At 41.8% G+C, this 19538-nt stretch overlaps 1 protein-coding gene across 2 annotated transcripts in view; it reads left to right on the plus strand.

Annotated features, from left to right (window-relative positions):
- Positions 1-19538, plus strand: part of PARN (poly(A)-specific ribonuclease) — a 200189-nt gene that overhangs the window by 139131 nt on the left and 41520 nt on the right. For both annotated transcript variants that reach the window (XM_052655370.1, XM_052655362.1), the window contains exon 22: positions 5785-5974. In XM_052655370.1, the coding sequence (XP_052511330.1) occupies positions 5785-5974 (190 nt within the window). The remainder of the gene's footprint in view (positions 1-5784; positions 5975-19538) is intronic.

Here is a 19538-nt window from a genome sequence, read left to right on the forward strand (position 1 = left end):
TCAGTCCGATATGTTCTCATGTAAATAAGCAAGCAAATACAAAGCAGCGTCGGGTGCCCTCCTGGTGCGGGTTGAAAGCCCGGAATGAGGACACAGTGGTGCAGGGCCCCAGGCTGGCGGCCGAGGGAGGGGTCAGGAGAGGCCGTGAAGGGCATCGGAAGTGGGCATCGTCAAGGATTAAAGCACACATTGGCGGGTGGGGCGGAGGGTCTGGGCCTGCAAAGCTGGCAGAGGTCACTCTCAGCACACGTCACTTCTGGTGGGAGGTGAACACACCAGGTTATCACAGAGAGATTCTTCTGCTTTGTACACAACTCAGTTGTATGGAGAGGTGGCTGGACTCTGAGGCTCTCGCAGACAGAGGCGCCTGCCTGTGTTAACTCCAAATGACATGGTCTGGGACCCTTCCAGTGCACATGGTGTCATGAAAAGAATGCAGCTTTGGTTTGGATCCCAAAATTTGTCATCTTCGGGACCTTGAACCCATCACTTCTTCTGAGCTTCAGTGTCCTTATCTATAAAGTCAGGATAATCCTTACAGGATTTTTCCGTACCTGGCAGAATAAGTAACCAGTAAATAGTTCCCTTTCTCGTAACTATCAGATGGATAAGCATAGGTGATTCCCTTAGAAACTGACTGAGAACCTAATGTTGGCTGAGGGTAGCCACTGCAGAAAACGCAGGGCTGATGGTGGTAACTGCTTTAGAAGTTTCCTGATGTTCCCCCCGCCCCCCCCCCCCGCCGCCCCCTCCTAGCCATTGCTGCAATAAAATGATTGCAGCAGCTTGATAACAGGCTGCACAAGTGTCCTCAGCTTCCCCAGGGAAGGTCTGAGAAGCCCGGTGTGTCAGCACCCCCGTGCTTGGCTACAGCACTCCAACCATTCAGGGACACCTCCTTGTCACCGGAGACATTGAAACTAGAGAAACTCTTACCTCCTGCAAGAGACCTTCAAACTTGGCCTCAGAAACGGCCCTTCGGGGTTGGACCGAGAAAGCCTAACCAATTTGTTTACAATGTAGTGAACCTCTGTGAAACCACTACTCAACCAGAAGAGCTAAAATACCGTTAGTAAATTATAACAAGAATCTGCTGTTCCTCCACATCCCAAACCCCTGATTCCTGGTGGAGGAGCGTGGAAATGGGGAACCACTCTCATAAAAGTCACATTGATCCTTTTCTTGCTTTCTTGATGCTCTGTGCCTCTCTAGCCTCAGACTCACTCTCGCTCTCCCCTCTTCCCCCTCTGTCTCCTGTTCCCCCTGCCTTCCCCACCTCCTTCTCCCTCTCCAGATCTACAAAATGACGCCTTATTTAAGTGCTCGTAATTTGCCTTTCCTTGAGGTTGAGCAGCTCCTTTCTATAATTATTGGCATTTTATGCTCCCTTTTCTGTGAGATGACTAGGCGTGCTTTTTGTGTCTTTTGCCCATTTTTCTGTTGGGTCCTCTCTTACTGATTTGTAGGCGTTTTTATGTATTCTGGTGCTAATCCTCCATCAGTTGCACATGTTAGAAATATCTCCTCCCAGCATGTAGACTCTTCGCCCTCTTCAGAGTCTCTTCTGACGGACACAAGTTTTCATATTAATGTAAGCCAAACTTATTGATCTTTTCTTTATGCTTAACATTTTTTTTTTTGTATCTTCATAAATTCTTTCCTACTTCAAGCTCAGGAAGAGATATTCACTTCTATTTTCTTTTCAAGTTTTCAAAGTTTGCTTTTGACATTTAAGTGGTTCATCCATCTGGAGTTGATTTTTTGGCCTGGTGTGAGTAAGAATCCAGTTTTTTTTTTCTTTTTTTTCCCGTGGATAAACAATTTTTCCAACTTTTCCTTTTGCACGCTGTCATGCTGCCTCTGTCGGATATCAGAGTTTCATAGATGCCTAGATCTGTTTCTAGGCTCTCCTGTACCATCGGTCAGGTTGTTTATCTCTGTACCATTACGGCACTGTCTTAAGTACTACAGGTTTACAATAAGCTTTTTAGCTAGCCAAGGAAGTCCCCCTGTCTTATTCTTCTTCAGAAATGTTTGGGCTATTATTGGCCCATTTGTCTTCCATTTAAAATTTGGAATTGGACCTTTGAAATGCCACAGAATGATTGAGATGTAATATATATACCATGAAATACACATCCACTGTTCTGTTGGCCAGGGCTTTGTTTTAACAAACGCACACCATGGTGTAACCTCCACCGCAGGCAAAGACACAGAGGGCAGTTGCATCACTCCCAGAATTCCCTCGCGTCCTTGGTGGTTGGCTTCATCCCCCGAGTCCCCGGCTACCACTGCTCAGTGTTCTGCTGAGATTTTTCTTAATCTCTTAAAGATTTTTTTCAATGTTTTTATTAAAATGGAATTTTAAAAATTGGAGTTGCATCACATCTATAGATCAATTTAGGAAGGTCTCTATGTCTTACGTTGTCTTCTTGTGAATGTAATGTAGCTCTCGACCTAGTTGGAGAGATCTTTTACTTGATTATAGTGGAAGGTTCTACATTTTTAGGGAAAAAAAACATCTAAACATTGTAAGTAGTTCTTTAAAAGTCCTCTTCAAGGAAGCATTTTATGAGATAATCCTCAATCTAAATGGACACAGAAATACACAAATATATGTCAGACTTGTGGCAATGTTATATTTTTTTAAATGCTCACATGTTGGTTCCAAACCAGCTTTGTCGCTTGCTCTACAAGACTGTAAGCAGACATGCGTGGCTCCTTGAATGTTCAGCCTCTTTATCTGTGTGATGACTAGAACGTCTCTTCCCTGTGGGGTGGTTGTGAAGATTAAATGCTTCAAGACAGGGCGCCCAGCTCAGCGAAGCTGTGGGTGGGTGAAGTCTGCAGGAGAGGAGGTGCTCTTGTTCACCCACAGGGAGCTGGGGAAGGCCCTCACTGTGTTTGGTTTCACAGCGGCTTCAACAGAGTGGCATGGCCAAAAGATGGCCTTGAAGCATTTCCCTGACAAATTTGGAAAAGGTTAGTGTTACCAAGCCTCCTGCTCCACGCCGCTTCTGACAGGCGAGCTGGAATCACTGAAGGACGCAGCTGACAGCCAATTCATTTTGCTGATTCATCCATTAGAGGGGTGGCTCTGCGCCAGAGCTGGCTTCCAGATTAAAGGCCGAGAGCTGCAAAGCTGCTGGGACTTGAAGGAATGCTGGTAAATTATTGCCATGTGAAGGCCAGCAGTGAAAAGGGGATTGTTACTTGTTTCCCCCTTTAAGCGCTCCTCGTTCCAAATGTGCTCAGATAAATTCCCCATCATGATCAGGGAGCTTTTGAAGCATTTGTCCGTGGGGCTGGGACCCAAATTACTGGAAGCAGTCGGATGCTGTTAAGCAGATCATCTTGGCTCCTTTATGACCTTATCATCACCTTTGCTTTCATGGGGAATGTTGACTCAAGCCTCCTCTTTGACTCGGTAGTCCAAACTAAACTCGAGAGAGGTGTTGCGGCATATGTCTTCCCTTGGGGACACGCTTCAGAATAACCCTGCCTGAGTAAGGAGTGAGACCTAAAGAGGAAAATCCAGCCGATGCTCACTTGCCAATGACTGGTACAGAATAAGCATGTAGAATCTGTGGGTTCACATTATCCATCACACTGAGAGGTGAACTGTCATATAGTAGGTCGTCTCAGGCTCCCATAACTCTGCGTGAAGCTTGTGTGGGAGAAGGTGGGCTCGAGAGGTGGAGACTGTGTCTTGTTCTACCAGATGTCTAGCATGGTCCCTGGGACGGACAGACACTTAGTGAGCAACTGCTGGGTGGAGGCATGGATGGATGATGTTGGTTGGATATACAGATTGTGGGGCAGTTAGATGAATGAGCTGAGAAAGTCAGACATGCAGTCCTTTGGAAGCTAGAAAAGTAACTGTCCCGAGGAATAGGATTTTCAGCAAAGGATACTGTTTCTGCAGTTCTCTGATCTGAGTGACTTTGGTCGATAGCATGTCTGCAGAACTGATTGCTTTCTGTTTATCTCCTTGTGAGTGAGTCAGAGCATGCTGTTTTGAGCTCACATTTCACTAACTCACTCTACTCCCTTGGGACAGTGTGAAAGTTCTTTCATACCTTTAGGGTTTGTTCCTCCCCCCCCCCCCCCACCTACCCGCCCCCCACCCTACCCCTCTTTAACTCTAGAGTGAATATTTGAAAAGTACAGCAAACTTCTTAATTAAAAAATAAATAAATAAAGAATGGGAGTCTTTCCTTATTTTTCTTGTTGCTGTTTTATTTTGCTTTTGCTCTTCAGATGGCTAAGCATTTAAGGCATGACATTCTATAAACTACTGTTGTGCTGAGGAGTTTTAGGCAAATCCAGTCTGTTTGGAGTGAAGCTGGTTGCGTCAGATATGCAGGGGGTATCTGCGTCTCATCTAGGTGTCTTGTCCCTGTGGTTCAAGGTCCCTGGAGTACTGGAGTCCCTTTTCCAGTTCTGATGTGTCCATCATCACCTGCTACATTTATTCACATAATATTTACTGGGAACCACTCTATGTGGCTCAGACAGTAAAGAATCCACTTGCAACTCAGGAAACCCCTGTTCAATCCCTGGGTCAGGAAGATTCCCTGGAGAAGGGCATGGCAACCCACTCCAGTATTCTTGCCTGGAGAACTCCCATGGACAGAGGAGCCTGGTGAGCTACAGTCCATGGGATTGCAAAGAGTCAGACATGACTGAGCAACAAACATTCACTTCCTTCACTCTGTACCAAGAAGTCGCTGAAAATAGGTACACAGACTATTTCAGACATGATGGTGCTTTTCCAGCAGCACAGGTCCCAGGTCTGCTCCCGCAGCTCCCTGCCAGCACGGCCCAGCCCTTGCTGTCTCGCTGCTAGTGGGGGTAATAACCAGTGGATGGGGAATGTTTGCTCACACTGCAGAAGCCGGAGCAGCACAAGGGGCCCATCCACACCGTTTTTGTGGGTCCTCACTCCCAGGCCACTCCCGTGTTCCAGCCCCCAGCCTCCGAGAAAGAGTCAGGAAGACAGTCCTGGCCTTATCACCCATTAACACCAAAAAGGGAACAAGCTCTGGCTCTCAAGAACTCCTGCCAGAAGCACATTACAGAGAATTAACAGGCTTTAAGAAGAGAGAGAGAAGAGGCAGGTCTCAAATATTGTGGGCCTGTCTTGAATCTGCAGAGTCCAAAGGGAAGCACAGACCTTTGAGAAGGGCCCTGGCCTTAGGGTCCAGGCAGCCTGGTTTTCCTCCCTGCCGCTGGTGCAGCGTGGCCTGCGGTAGCCCCAGCTTACTTACAGTCAGCAAAGGTGACTTCTCCCTTGCAGGTGTGCTGTGAAGGTTAGACATCACGTTTGCAGAGCACCAGGCACAGGCATGCAGTAGACCTGCGGGGATCAGCACTGCTGGGGATGAGCACTGCTGTCCAGATTGCTTTTCTTGTCATCTTTATTTTCACAACAGTTTTCCCTTGGCGGTTTTGTTTTGTTTTTCATTTTCTTACTCTGAAAATGAGTACTTTTCAGGCAGTAATGTTACCTGCAGATATTCTGAAAATTAATGTCTTGCTCACATCCTTCTGGTTCTTTATAGTTTATAGAGCACTTTCACACTCTAAGGGAGGCTGGGGAGCAGGACTTTCTTCTCCAGGTCAGGAGACTCAGACGGGGAGAGCTGTGGGATGTTCCCAAAGCCATCTGGCTTCTAAATGGCAGACCTGACCTCAGGGTTCCTTTGATGACCTCAAGCCACTTTTCCAACATCCTGGGGCCAGGCCAGACCCTTTGTTAAGGATTTGTTCTTTTCCTTGTAGCTGTCAATACCAGCAAGTATGCAGAGAGCTATCGCATCCAGACCTATGCTGACTATGTCGGGAAAAAGCGAGAGGAGAAGCAGATGAAGAGAAAGTGGACAGAAGATAGTTGGAAGGAGGTTGAGCCAAAGCGGCTAAACACGCAGTGCGTCTCCTACGGTTTGCAGAATCACCATTACCACGCCAACAGGTAAGAGTTCTTGGCTGTTGATTTGAAGAGCATTGCGTCATCCTAGCAAAGTTCTTATTTGTTTCTTGTGGGACTAAGAGTAGTAAATCTGACTTGTGAGAAAGGCTTTTTCTGACTTTTCACATAATATCAGAAGTTACTACTCCCTTAATTCCTTCTGTACTGTATAGACCATTTCAGCTAACATCCACAAAACCCCAGTGAGGCAGAAAAGGGGATATATTTTATTCCCATCTTAGGGGTGAAGAAACAGGGGCTCCGTGACTTGGCCACCACTCAGTGAGTGAGCTGGGGTCAGAGCTGAACTTTCCCACATCACACTTCTTCCTCTCCCCAGACTGCCACGGTGCTTCTGGCTGAGCTTCTGAGCCCCTTCTGTGTCCCACGTAGACACTGAACCACAGGCCCGCTGTGGAAGGAGAACTTGACACACACTTCTGTTACTTACCTGTAATCCTATAGTACTTTCAGAAGATGAATACTGGCGACATTTTAGGATCTTTGTGAAACTGTAAAACATAAATACCATAGAAAGTGGTGGTGGGGGAGAAGGGGGAGTTCAGTGTAGAAAATTATAAAGATGAGAAAAGTGAATCAGCAAAGAAAAAATTAGCCATAATCCCACCTCCCAGAAGCAATCTCTGTTAATATTTTGGATTGCCTTCCATACTTTTAAAATGGCTTTTAGAGATTTGTAAAATTGAAGTATAATAAACATATGATAAAATGTGCTAATCTAAAGTACTTAATTAGTTCAAAGAGTTTTAATAGTTATATATACCCATGTGACCACCGCTCAAAGCAAGATGTTAGAACATTTCTATCTCCCACCTCAAATTTTTGTTGTGTCCCTTTTTAAGCAACTCCAAGCCCCCACTATCCTAAGCTACTATTTCAAATTTCTATCACTGTGGATTAATTTTGATTATTCTTGAATCTATAAAAAATGTAATCACTCAGTGTTGTAGTTGGCTTCTTTCACTTAACATCTTTTTGAAATTCACCCTTAGTGTTGTATGTATCAAGAGTTCGTTAATTTTTATTTTCAGTAGTATTTCATTGTATGAATATACAGTATTTGCCTTGTCATCTGTTGGTGGACATTTGGTTTGTTTCCAGGTGGGACTGTTATAAATCAGGCTGCTGTGAACATTTCTGTAAAAAAAATTTTTGTGGGTATGTGTTTTCATTTCTCTTGAGTAAATATCTAAGGTTAGAATTGTTGGTTCTTAGGATATGTGTATGTTAAATTTTATCGGAGCTGCCAAACAGTTGTCCAAAGTGGATGCTCCATTTTATACTCCCCTAGCTGGAACGCTATCTGGACACTCCAGTTGTTCCACATCCTTGGCAACACTTCGTATTATCAGCCTTTTTTAGCCATTCTAGAAGATACGGGATGGTATTGCATTGTGATTTTAATTTGCGTTTCTCTGGTTAACCGCCTTTTTGTGTGCTTCCTAACCATTCAGATATCTTCTGTGTGAGGCAGATATATAAGTCTCTTGCCTCTTTTTACTGTAGATTGTAGGAGTTCTTTTATATATTCTGGATCCACACATCCTCTGTCAAATATTTGTGCTGCAGGTACATTTTATTTGAGTTTGGGGTAGTGTATTCATTTTTTTAGTGATGTATTTTGATGAGCAGATTTTTTAGTGCTGATGAAGTCCTGTTAATAATTTTTTTTTAATGGTTGGTGGATTTTTCCCTGTCCCTAAACTCTGTCTACCTAAGGTTGCAATAATTTTCTAGAAACTTGTCTTCTGGAAGTTTTATAGTTTTAGCTTTTACATATAACCTTGAGCCATTTCAAATTTTGTATGAGATAGGAGTCAGGGTTTATTTTTTTCCATATGGACATCTAGTTGTTCTGGTAGCATTTGTTAAAAAGACTTTTTCTTTCCTTTTAAATTGACTTGGCACTTTTGTCAAAAATAAATTGACCATGTATGTCTAGGTCTATTTCTGGATCCTTCTGTTCCACTCATATTTATACCTGTTCTTATGCCAATACCACGCTTTCTTATTTCTGACTTTATAGTAAGCTTTCCTGATAACTCAGTTGGTAAAGAATCTACCTGCAATGCAGGAGACCCCAGTTCGATTCCTGGGTTGGGAAGATCCACTGGAGAAGGGATAGGCTACCCACTCCAGTATTCTTGGGATTCCCTTGTGGCTCAGCTGCTAAAGAATCTGCCTGTAATATGGGAGATCTGGGTTCGATCCCTGGGTTGGGTAGATCCCCTGGAGAAGAGAAGGGCTTCCCACTCCAGTATTCTGGCCTGGAGAATTCCATGGACTGTATAGTCCATGGGGTTGCAAAGAGTTGGACACAACCGAGTGACTTTCACTTTCAAAACCAGGTAGCATAAACCCGCCAACAATTGTTCTTTTTTTTTGTATTGTTTTGGCTCTTCTAGATCCTTTGTATTCCACAAAAAAAAAATTTTTTTTAAACTTTTTCTGTGCTGGATCTTCGTTGGGGCATGCAGGCTCTCTCTAGTTGCAGTGTGTGGGCTTCTCTTGTGGAGCACGTGCTCTAGAGCATCTGGGCTCAGTAGTTATGTTCATTTTCCCCTAAATATTTATATTATTTCTGTAATCATAAGTAGAATTGTTTCATTTTCAAATTGTCTGCTGCTTCTATATGGATATATAATTAATTCTTCAATATATATAGTGAAGTCTATATATATATTGATCTTATATCCCTTCAGCCTTTTAAAATTTGCTTATTCTGATAGGTTGGGTGTTTTCTTAATATTCTGCAGGGTTTTTCATTTGTGCAGTCATGTTGGCATACTAATAACAGTCTTATCTCTTTTCCAATCTTTGTGTCTTTTATCTTTTTCTTGCTTTATTGCACCAACTAGCACCTTTAGTATATTGTTAAAGTGGGAAGAGAAGATATCCTTTCCTTGCTAACAGTATTAGTTCAGTGTTGCCCCTTGATCTATGATTGATAGGCTGTTCACAAGTCTTTTTTCAGGTTGAGAAAGTTACCCTCCGTTTCCAGTTTGCTACAACTTTTGTATCATGAATAGATGTTGGATATTTTCAGGTACTCTTTCTGTATCTTTTTGCCTCTTTAATTTTTTTACCTTTATTTATTTATTTATTTTGACTGCACTGGGTCTTTGTTGCTGCATGCAGGCTTTTTCTCTAGCTGCAGTGGGCGAGGGCTCCTCTTTATTGCGCTGTGCAGGCTTCTCATTGTGGTGGCTTCTGTGGTTGCAGAGCACAGGCTGTAGAGCTCGAGGGCTCAGTAGTCGTGGCTCATGGGCTCTAGAGCTCGGGCTCAGTAGTCGTGGCACACAGGCTTAGTTGCTCTATGGTATGTGGAATTTTCCTGGAGGGGGATGAAGCCCATGTACCACCAGGGAAGTCCTATCTTTCAACATTGTCATATGGTTTTGCCCTTTGTTAACATTTTGAATGACATTGGTTGGCTTTTGAATGCTTAATCAGATTTGCATTCCTGAGAGGAATCCAGCTGGGTCGTGGATGGGGTCTGTCGGTCATGGACCCAATACATCCACTGGGTTATGATGTATCAACACTCCTTTTTACATGTTGCCGGATTTTAATATATTGTTAATTATTTCTATATCTTTGTTCATGAGGAATATTAGATTATAGTTTGCTCTTTTTTTATATTTTCGTCAAGTTTTGGTATCAGGATAATGCTGACCTCATATAGTTTAGAAGTTCCTCTTCTGTTATTTGGTGACAGTGTGTATATGATTTGAGGGGAGGGGGGCATTGGTTAAATTATTGGTCAAGTTTACCTTTTAGCTCAGTCGGTAAAGAATCTGCCTGCAGTGCAGGAGACCTGGGTTTGATCCCTGGGTTGGGAAGATCCCCTGGAGAAGGAAATGGCAACCCACTCCAGTATCCTCGCCTGGAAAATCTCATGGACAGAGGAGCCTGGTGGGCTGCAGCCCATGTGTCACAAAGGGTCGGGCATGACTGAGCGACTAACACTTACTTACTTATACTAGTGAAGACATCTGGTCATAAGGGTTTCTTGTGAAAATGGTTTCTGATGGTGAACTGAATTTCTTTAATAGATACGGGTCTGTTGTTTCTTATATCACTTTATGAATTTGTGTTTTCCAAGGAATACTCTGTTTAAGTTGTCAAATTTATTAGCATAAGATTATTAGCTGAAAATATTCCCTTAAGGGACTTCCCTGGCCGCCCAGGGGTTAAGACTCCGCACTTCCAAGGCAGGGGGCGTGGGTTTGATCCCTGGTCAGGGAACTAGATCCTACATGCCGCAACTAAGACCTGGTGCAGCCAAATAAACAATTAAAAAAAAAAAAAAAAAGAAAATATTCCCTTATAATTTCAGTATCTGTAGGATCTATAATTATATCCCTTTAAAAACTTCTAATATTAGTAATTTGTGTTGTCTCTCTTTTTTTCCTTGCTAGGTGTTAATTGTCAGTACCAGGACTTATCTAGTATTGCATTTGTGTCCTCTTTTTTCATTTATTTACACTCTTCTTATCATTTCTTATGCTTATTTTGAATTTAATAGTTATTCTTTGGATTCTTTGGATTTCACATGTTATTCTCCCATTGTAAGGTAGGAACTTAACTCGTTGAAGTTATGTTTCTTCTTTTCTGTAGAAGTATTTAAAGCTGTGAATTTTCCTTTAGTTTTTGTTAGCTGTATTCCACATATTTTGACATGTTAGCTTTTCACTATTATCTATTACAAATATTTTCTCATTTTTCTTGTGCTTTCTTCCTTAACACATGAATTATTTAGGACTTCTGTGATAATTATTGAGACTTGTTTTATGGCTTGACATGTGTTCTGTCTTGGTACATCATCTGTGTGCACTCGAGTGAGTGTGATATTCCATTAATATCATTTTAAGTTACATTGGTTCATGGTTTTGCTCAACTCTTCTATATCTTTACTGATTGTGAGTTAGGTTTTTTTTAATTGTTGTTGTTAGGTTTTTTTGGGGTGGGTGGGTGGGAGGGTTGTATACTTTTTCTTTGAGCTACTGAGAGTGGTATTGAAATCGCCAACTGTGGTTGTAGATTTATTTCTCCATTTAATTTTATCAGTTTTTTCTTCATGTATTTTGAAGCTCTTTTGATAAATGTATGCCTGTCTTATAGATTGTTATGTCTTCTTAATGAATTTCCCATTTTATCATTGTGGAATATTTCTTCTCCATTCTAGAAATAACTTTTTTGATGTTTATTTTATCTGGTATTAATACAGCCACTCTTGTTTCTTATCCTATATGGTTGCCTTTTACTGTCAACTTATTTGTCTTTATAATTAAAGTAGGTTTCTTATAAACAGCTTATGGTTGGATCTTGCTTTTTTATCCATTCTGGCAATCCCTGCCTAATTTATTCTTAACCTAATTAATGATGCAAATGAACCTGTCTTCTATCTTGGTGTTCCTTTCTTATTTGTCTTGATTGTTCTGTGTCCCTCTGTACCTCTTTTCTGTCTTTTTTTGGATGAATTGTGTGTTATTTAGTGTTTACTGATACTATAGCCTCCCATTTTTATCTTCCCTATCAACTTTTTGCTTATATTTCTTTGTGTTATTTTTTGTCATTGCTCCAGAGTAATGGTTGGCAAACTGTATTGTGTTAGTTGCTTCAGTCATGTCCTACTCTTTGCGACCGCCTGGACTGTAGCCCACCAGGCTCCTCTGTCCATGGAATTCTGCAGGCAAGAATACTGGAGTGGGTTCCCATTTCCTTCCAAATCTGGCCAACATGTTTTTATGAAGTTTTATTGGAACACAGCCATGCCTATTAATTTACATTTTGCCTCTGATTGCTTTGCAATATGATAACAGATTTCAGTAGTTATGACAGACTATATAGCCCATACAACTCAAAATGTTTACTATCTGTTCCTTTACAGAAAAGTTTCCTGACTCCTGCTCTAGAGCTGCCCAGTATGGTAGCCACTGACCACACATGGCTAATGAGTCCTTCAGATATGTCTAGTCCAAACTAAGATGTTGCAGATTTAAAACATGCATGATTTTGAATGATTGATGACATGTTGAAATGATAACATTTTTTATATATTGGGCTAAATAAAGATATTGAAATCCATTTTATTTATTTATTTTTTAATGGTGACTCCTAGAAAATTTAGAATTGTGTATCTGGCTCACAATATATTTCTGTTGGCCAAGTGCTCCTCTGAGATTAAAGTACGCCTCTTTCATGAATCACAGTTTATCTTCAAGTGAAAGTACATTGCTTCATGAACAGTGTAAGATTATTACAAGAGTGTATTTCCATCTGCCTCTCTCATCCTTTGTGAACTTTTGTCTCATATTTTACTTCTACATTCTGTAAACTTGATCATGTTGTTGCTGTTGTTCCTTTTCTCTCTCTTTTTCTTTAAAACAGTTAATACTCTTAAAAAAAAAAAGTGGAGGGGGGACTGAAGTCTGGGGAAAATAGCATAAGTATAAACAAAAATTCAGGCATAATTAGAAAAGTCCAGTTAAGATTGTCAGGGCCCTTAACAGTTGGCTCTGTGACTTGCTCCTGTTGGCTTTAGAGAATTGACCTGAGACCTTGGGAGACACCTCATGACTGCTGAGCTTCCAGGGTTGGCTGTCTGCACTTTCCCTGGAGGTGGTTGTCCATTTCTTCTTCTGTTTGCACTGATGTTGTGGCAGAAGTCTTTCCTGTAATAGATTCAGAATATTCAAAGAGTTTATAGTTGATAACTGGACAAAAGATAGGGCTTCGGTTCTGGGAAACTGTACTGGATTTGCTTGAGAAGGGAAAAAGGAGATTTGGTTTGGTGGCAAGAGATCTGAGTGACTAAGTACAGGTTGGCATAGCATTTGAAGAATGCTCCTTTGCAGTGGATGCTGAAACATCTAAGATCTCACTAATAGATACTTAGTCCCCATAAGCAGACACTGATGTCTGAAACAGTCTTAAAAAAACAGATGCTCTTTCCCTTCTCATTTTACTAAGGATGTTCTGTAATTAAAGAAAATGGTTTTCCAAAGCCACTTTGCCCTTACAGAGGTTTGGTCCATCATATCTGTGGATTATTTGCTCTCTTTGGCTTATTTCAACTATTAGGAAAAAACCCTTTGGCTTGTCTTCCTTCTAGCCTTTCCTTTCTGTGAGACTAAATTTCAGCCTTCCTTGAAAATGTAGTTGTTGCTGTTCAGTTGCTCAGTTGTGTCTGACTCTGCGACCCCAGGGACTGCAGCACGCCAGGCTTCCCTGTCCTTCACCATCTCCCGGAGTTTGGCCAAACTCATGTCCATTGAGTCAATGATGCCATCCAACCATCTCATTCCTCTGTAGCTCCTGGGAATTCCTCTTTATGTAGGAAACGCTAAAGCATACGTCAAAGCTATGGTTTTCAGATTTCATATAATTTTCATCTGAAGTTAGCAGTTTCTGCAAGTAATTGAATGTGCATATTTCATTAGGAAATGGAGGGCAAGCCCTTTAGAGACACAGAAGATTCAGATGAAGCAGACTGGGTCCCAGCACCTATTGCTCTGTCAGACTGCTTACAGGTTTATTCATAAATGGGTCTGTGGAGCCAGTGTTTTCTCTCCTCCGACTGAAAAAAAATGCCATAGAGACAGCAGAGCCCACAGAGTGAAAAGGGAGCTGACTTATAAGCAGCTAGACAAGAAGTGTTCTAGCTTGCGCTCTGCTGGTACCTTGGCAAAGACTACGCTCATTCTTCCCTTCAGTGAATACCAGCAAGAGCCCAGTATTTGTGTTTTCTCATCTTAAATGGAAAGAAGGCCAAAGTCCCTTCTAGATCTTAAATCCCAAGTGTTTTTACCTTGTGTCCAGTGTAGGTAGGGCATGAAGAGGAAACTGATACAAACTCTTCAAGACCCTTTGAGAATCTCCTCAAATAGCAGGTAGCTTCTTTTCAACCCAAAGAGTTAGATTTTTGAAAATCCCTGTAGTAGGAGAACTTTTGGTTAAGAGGTATATAATAAAAATAAGATTGGATGAACCAGTATCTTAAGTGAGCCTGTGAAATCCCTTTACCATACTGAAATGTATAAATGTGACTTTCCTGGTGGCTCAGACCATAAAGAGTCCACCTGCAATGTGAGAGGCCTGGGTTCTGTCCCTGGGTTGGGAAGATCCCCTGGAGAAGGGAATGGCAACCCACTCCAGTATTTTTGCGTGGAGAATCCTATGGACAGAAGTACCTGGTGGGCTAGAATCCATGGGGTCGCAAAGAGTCAGACATGACTGACCAACTAAGCACAGCAGTGCACACTGAAATAATAAGGACAGGCACCCAACAGAGAAAAGACGGTTGACCCTTTCACTCGGTTTTCAAATTCCACCTATCATCTGTGTATTAGAATTTCTTTGACCCTCCTTCTCCCCATGATTTCATGAAGACGGTTAGACAGCACTTGTCTGGAGCAGGAGAAACTTGTACTCAATCCTTTTTGTCCTCTATGTCTTGGTCCTCTTTTTGCACATTTGTTGCTTTCCAGCTTCTATGACAGAGCGGTTGCCTCTCACTTCCAGACCCCACCCCTGCCACCCCACCCCATGCTGCGTGCTAAGTCACTCCAGTCATGTCCAACTCTTCGCGACCCCATGGGCTGTAGCCTGCCACGCTCCTCTGTCCATGGGATTCTCCAGGCAAGAATGCTGGAGTGGGCTGCCATGCCCTCCTCCAGGGGATCTTCCCGACCCAGGGATTGAACCCGTGTCTCCTGTGTCTCCTGCATTGGCAGGTGGGTTCTTTACCACTAACGCCACCTGGGAAACCCATGCCACCCGCCTGCCCCCATCTGAGAATGAATCTTTGCAGCCTCAGCCCCACCCCTTTTACCCTGGAGGCCACTTACTCCCTCTCAGTGTTGACTTTCTCTTGTTCATTTGTTCTTGCTCCTGGTTCCATTGCAGAAATCTCCATTTAGTTTTGCTGCTTCTGTTCCTGGTTTTCAGCTGCCTTTTCCTGGGGAAATTTCCTATTTTTTGTTCTTGGTTCAGTAGCTTAGGAACAGACTTTACAGGTGTGTGTTTATATTACCAATGACAGTGACACAATTTCTGTTTCCCTTTGGATAGACCCTTAGCGTCTGGAAAAGACTATAAAAGTTATCAAGTCTAGCTACCTTAATATCTTTCTTGTATTTAGGCAGACTAAATGTTGGAAATTTCACTGTAGAACTTGTAAGTTACACATATTTTAGCAGAAAAAGTGTTTCCCGTGACACTTTTTAAACCATTGGAGTGATAAATGCACATAATTTTTAAAAATTTGCATGGTACAAGAGAATATAAAGTGAAGGGAGGAAATCTTGGCTCCACACTCCCTGTTCTTTTTCCCAGTGGCAGCTACTATTATCATTTTCTTCATTTTCTATTATCACTGTACTTTTAAATTATACCTCTGTTACTCGTCTTATACACTTTGACCAATATATCTTGATCACTTCTAAAAAAGATTAGAAATTTAACACTTGTATATTACCTTCTGTCTGTTACCCCTCTCACTTTGGTGAGTGATGTTATTTATTTATTTTTACTGCTTTTGTGTATCTGTCCTTTTGTGCTTTCTTGAGAATCTTGATTCCAAGAGATGACAGTAGGTATACAGCATCTATAATCCGTGAGTTTCTTCAGTCATGTCTGACTCTTTGCAACCCTATGGACTGTAGCCCCCCAGGCTCCTCTGTCCATGAGATTCTTCAGGCAGGAATACTAGAGTGTGTTGCTATGTCCTCCTCCAGGGGATCTTCCCAACCCAAGGATCAAATCCGTGTCTCTTATGTCTCTTGCACTGGCAGGTGAGTTCTTTACCACTGGTGCTGCCTGGGAAGCCTGTATACAGCATCTGTAATATGATTGTGTAAATGCAATATTCTGAAGAGAAAAAGTAGCATAAAGAGGCCCACAGAGAAGAAAATTGATTCCTATGCCATTAAAGCTTTGCTACCCAAAGATAATTTTCCAAATATCCCAGCCTTTCATGTGTAGATTTTTTTCTTTAAGAGAAGTAATCTTTTCCTGGAGTGATTTTTCTTTTCCTTTTTGCATATATATATTAATAGTGTATGGTTAGTAAACACTATAGAAATGTCTCAATTTCACTTTCATAATTGGTAGTGTTGCTTGAATACAGAATTCCAGATCCAACAGTTTATTCTTTCAGAACTTAAAATACATTGCTTTCACCACTATAATCATTCATTTACTTTCCTGTTTCCTTCAGGGCAGGTGCCATGCTTTTTATGTCTTGATTTCACTAGCACATAACCTAGAGTCTGACCCAGCGGATATACTCAGATGTTTGGTTAATAAATGAATGAATAAATTCCCGAATGCCAGTATCCCCAGTGCCTGCTCTGAGCTAGGGCTCTCATGTTTTCATTCCTGAGATGCTCATGGCAGCTCTTGGCAGGGAGAGTGGGGGAGGTTATCCCCATTTCACGGAGGCCCAGGGAGATTAAACAATTCTTGACAAAGAACTGGAGCCTGAAACCAGGTCAGCTACAGAACCCCGTGCTTTCCACTATCCATCAAACCCCGTATACATTTTCCCAGGTCTGGTACGCTGCTCTATCCTCAAGGGAAGAAGGTACTCAAACCGATTGCACCTAGCTACGCGCCACATAGAGGACTGTTGTCTTTTTCTTCTTCTTTCTACTTATTTGGCTGCGTCGAGTCTTAGTTGCAGCACATGGCGTCTTCACTGCAGCGCTCAGCATGTTCACTGCAGCGCTCGGGCTTCTCCCTAGCTGCGGCACACGGGGGCTCAGTCGTTGCAGCACGGACGCTTAGTTGCCCAGCTGCACATGTGATCCCAGTTCCCCAAACCAGGGGTCAAACCCACATCCCCTGCATTAGAAGACTGATTCTTTTTTAGATTTATGTATTTATTTTTGTTTTTTCTTTAAATTATTTATTTTAATTGGAGGCTAATTACTTTACAATATTGTGGTGATTTTTGCCGTACATTGACATGAATCAGCCGTGGGTGTACATGTGTCCCCCTGTCCCGCACCCCTCTCCTGCCCGCCTCCCCATCCCATCCCTCTGGGTTATCCCAGTGCACCAGCTTTGAGTGCCCTGTTTCATGCATCGAACTTGGACTGGTCATCTGTTTCACATATAGTAATATACATGTTTCAATGCTGTTCTCTCAAGTCATCCCACTCTTGCCTTCTCCCACAGAATCCAGAAGTCTGTTGTTTATATCTGTGTTTCTTTTGCTGTCTTGCGTATCTTTCTAAATTCCATATATATGTATTAATATACTATATTGACGTTTTTCTTTATGACTTCACTCTGTATAATAGGCTCCAGTTTCATCCACCTCATTAGAACTGATTCAAAGGTGTTTTTTTTAAAATAGCTGAGTAATATTTCATTGTGTATATGTACCACAGCTTTCTTATCCATTCGTCTGCCGATGGACATCTAGGTTGCTTCCATGTCCTAGCTTGTAAACAGTGCTGCGATGAATATTGGGATAAATGTGTCTCTTTCAATTCTGGTTTCCTTGGTGTGTATGCCCAGCAGTGGCATTGTATGGCAGTTCTATTTCCAGTTTTTTAAGGAATCTTCACACTGTTCTCCATAGTGGCTATACTAGTTTGCATTTCCACAGTGTAATAGCATTCCCTTTTCTCCTCACCCTCTCCAGCATTTATTGTTTGTAAACTTTTTGATAGCAGCCATTCTGACTGGCGTCAGATGGTACCTCATTGTGGTTTTGATTTGCATTTCTCTGATAATGAGTGATGTTGAGCCATGTGTTTGTTAGCCATCTGAATATCTTCTTTGGAGAAATGTCTGTTTAGTTCTTTGGCCCACTTTTTTATTGGGTCATTTATTTTTCTGGTATTGAGCTGCATGAGCTGCTTGTATATTTTTGAGATTCTTTGTCAGCTACTTCGTTTGCTATTATTTTCTCCCTTTCTGAAGGCTGTCTTTTTACCTTGCTTATAGTTTCCTTCATTGTGCAAAAGCTTTTAAGTTTAATTAGGTCCCATTAGTTTATTTTTGTTTTTATTTCCATTACTCTGGGAGGTGGATCATAGAGGATCTTGTTATTTATGTCAGAGTGTTTTGCCTGTGTTTTCCTCTAGGAGTTTTACAGTTTCTCGTCTTACATTTAGATCTTTAATCCATTTTGAGTTTATTTTTGTGTTTGGTGTTAGAAAGTGTTCTAATCTCATTCTTTTACAGATGGTTGACCAGTTTTCCCAGCACCACTTTTCTCCTTCGTATATTTTTGTAGAAAGCAGATTCTTAACCACAGGACTGCCAGGGGAAGTCCTGGGACTATTGTCTTAACTGTAATCACCACATATCTAAGAAAACATCCAAGAGCTGTGTCTTTTCACTTTAAAGTGATATCCTAGGAAACAGAAGAGAGGTCCTTTTGAATTTCTGCTTTAATGAATCCTGAAACTTTTCATTACAGAAAATTTTCAAATATATACCGAAGTAGAGAAAATAACATAATGAATGAACATCTAGCTACCACAAAGTGTCAGTGATGGACGTATGGCCAGTCCTGCTTAAAATAGTACTCTTTCTCTCCCCCTCCCTTTCAGGTAATTTTGTAATAAATCATAGACAGCAAATGATTTCAGGCATGAGTCTACATGTGTATGTATCTAAAAGATGAGCAACCATCTTTAAACAAAACTATCATACTCCTTCCACATTGAAACATTAACAATGATTCCTCACTGTCAGAGATCCAGTGTTCAGGTCTCCTTTTGTGTTTCCCATGATTTGCTTGTTTGGCCGTCCTGGCTGTCTGTTGCTGTGCGGCCTTTCCCTGGTTGTGAGCAGGGGCTGCTCCCTAGCTGCTGTACACAGGCGTCTCATTGTGTGGCTTCCTTGTTGCAGAGCTCGGGCTCTAGGGTGGCCAGGCTTCAGTAGTTACGCACTCGGGCCAGTAATTGCCGCATGCAGGCTTAGTTGCTCTGTGGCATGTGGGATCTTTCCAGACCAGGGATCAATCCTGTGTCCCCTTGATTGGCGGGGCAGATTCTTACACCACTGGACCGTCAAGGAAGTCTCAGATTTTTTTGTTCACAGATTTTTTTAAAAAGTAATTGTTTTGTTTGACCTCCAGTTTCTAAACAAGTTCACATATTACATTTGATTGATGTGTCACGTTTCTTTCTTAATCTCTGAATTCCTCCTGTCCTTTTCCTGTACCGCCTGTAACTTTGCAGTAGATTTTAAAATACCAGATTGTTTGCTCTGTAGAAGTTCCCATATTCTGGAACATTCTTGTAAGGTTGTATAACATGTTACCTGACTACTGTGTTTGTAATCAACCGGTAGTTAGATCTATAAACTCAAATCAGATTCAGGGCTAAACTGAATGGCAAGACTAGCTCCTAGATGGTGTTGTGTATTTCCTGTTGCATTGAGTTGGATGGCACAAAAAGTCTACTTTTCTCCCTTTTGTGATAAGATTGATCATGTGGGTTCAGATGTTGCTAGCCTGGTTCATCTAATATGAAGTTCCCCTATCAGTTTTTTATCTGATGATTTTTAGTAGCCATTAATG

The sequence above is a fragment of the Budorcas taxicolor genome, chromosome 2 (genome assembly GCF_023091745.1).
Source record: "Budorcas taxicolor isolate Tak-1 chromosome 2, Takin1.1, whole genome shotgun sequence".
In the NCBI taxonomy this organism is placed as follows: domain Eukaryota; kingdom Metazoa; phylum Chordata; class Mammalia; order Artiodactyla; family Bovidae; genus Budorcas; species Budorcas taxicolor.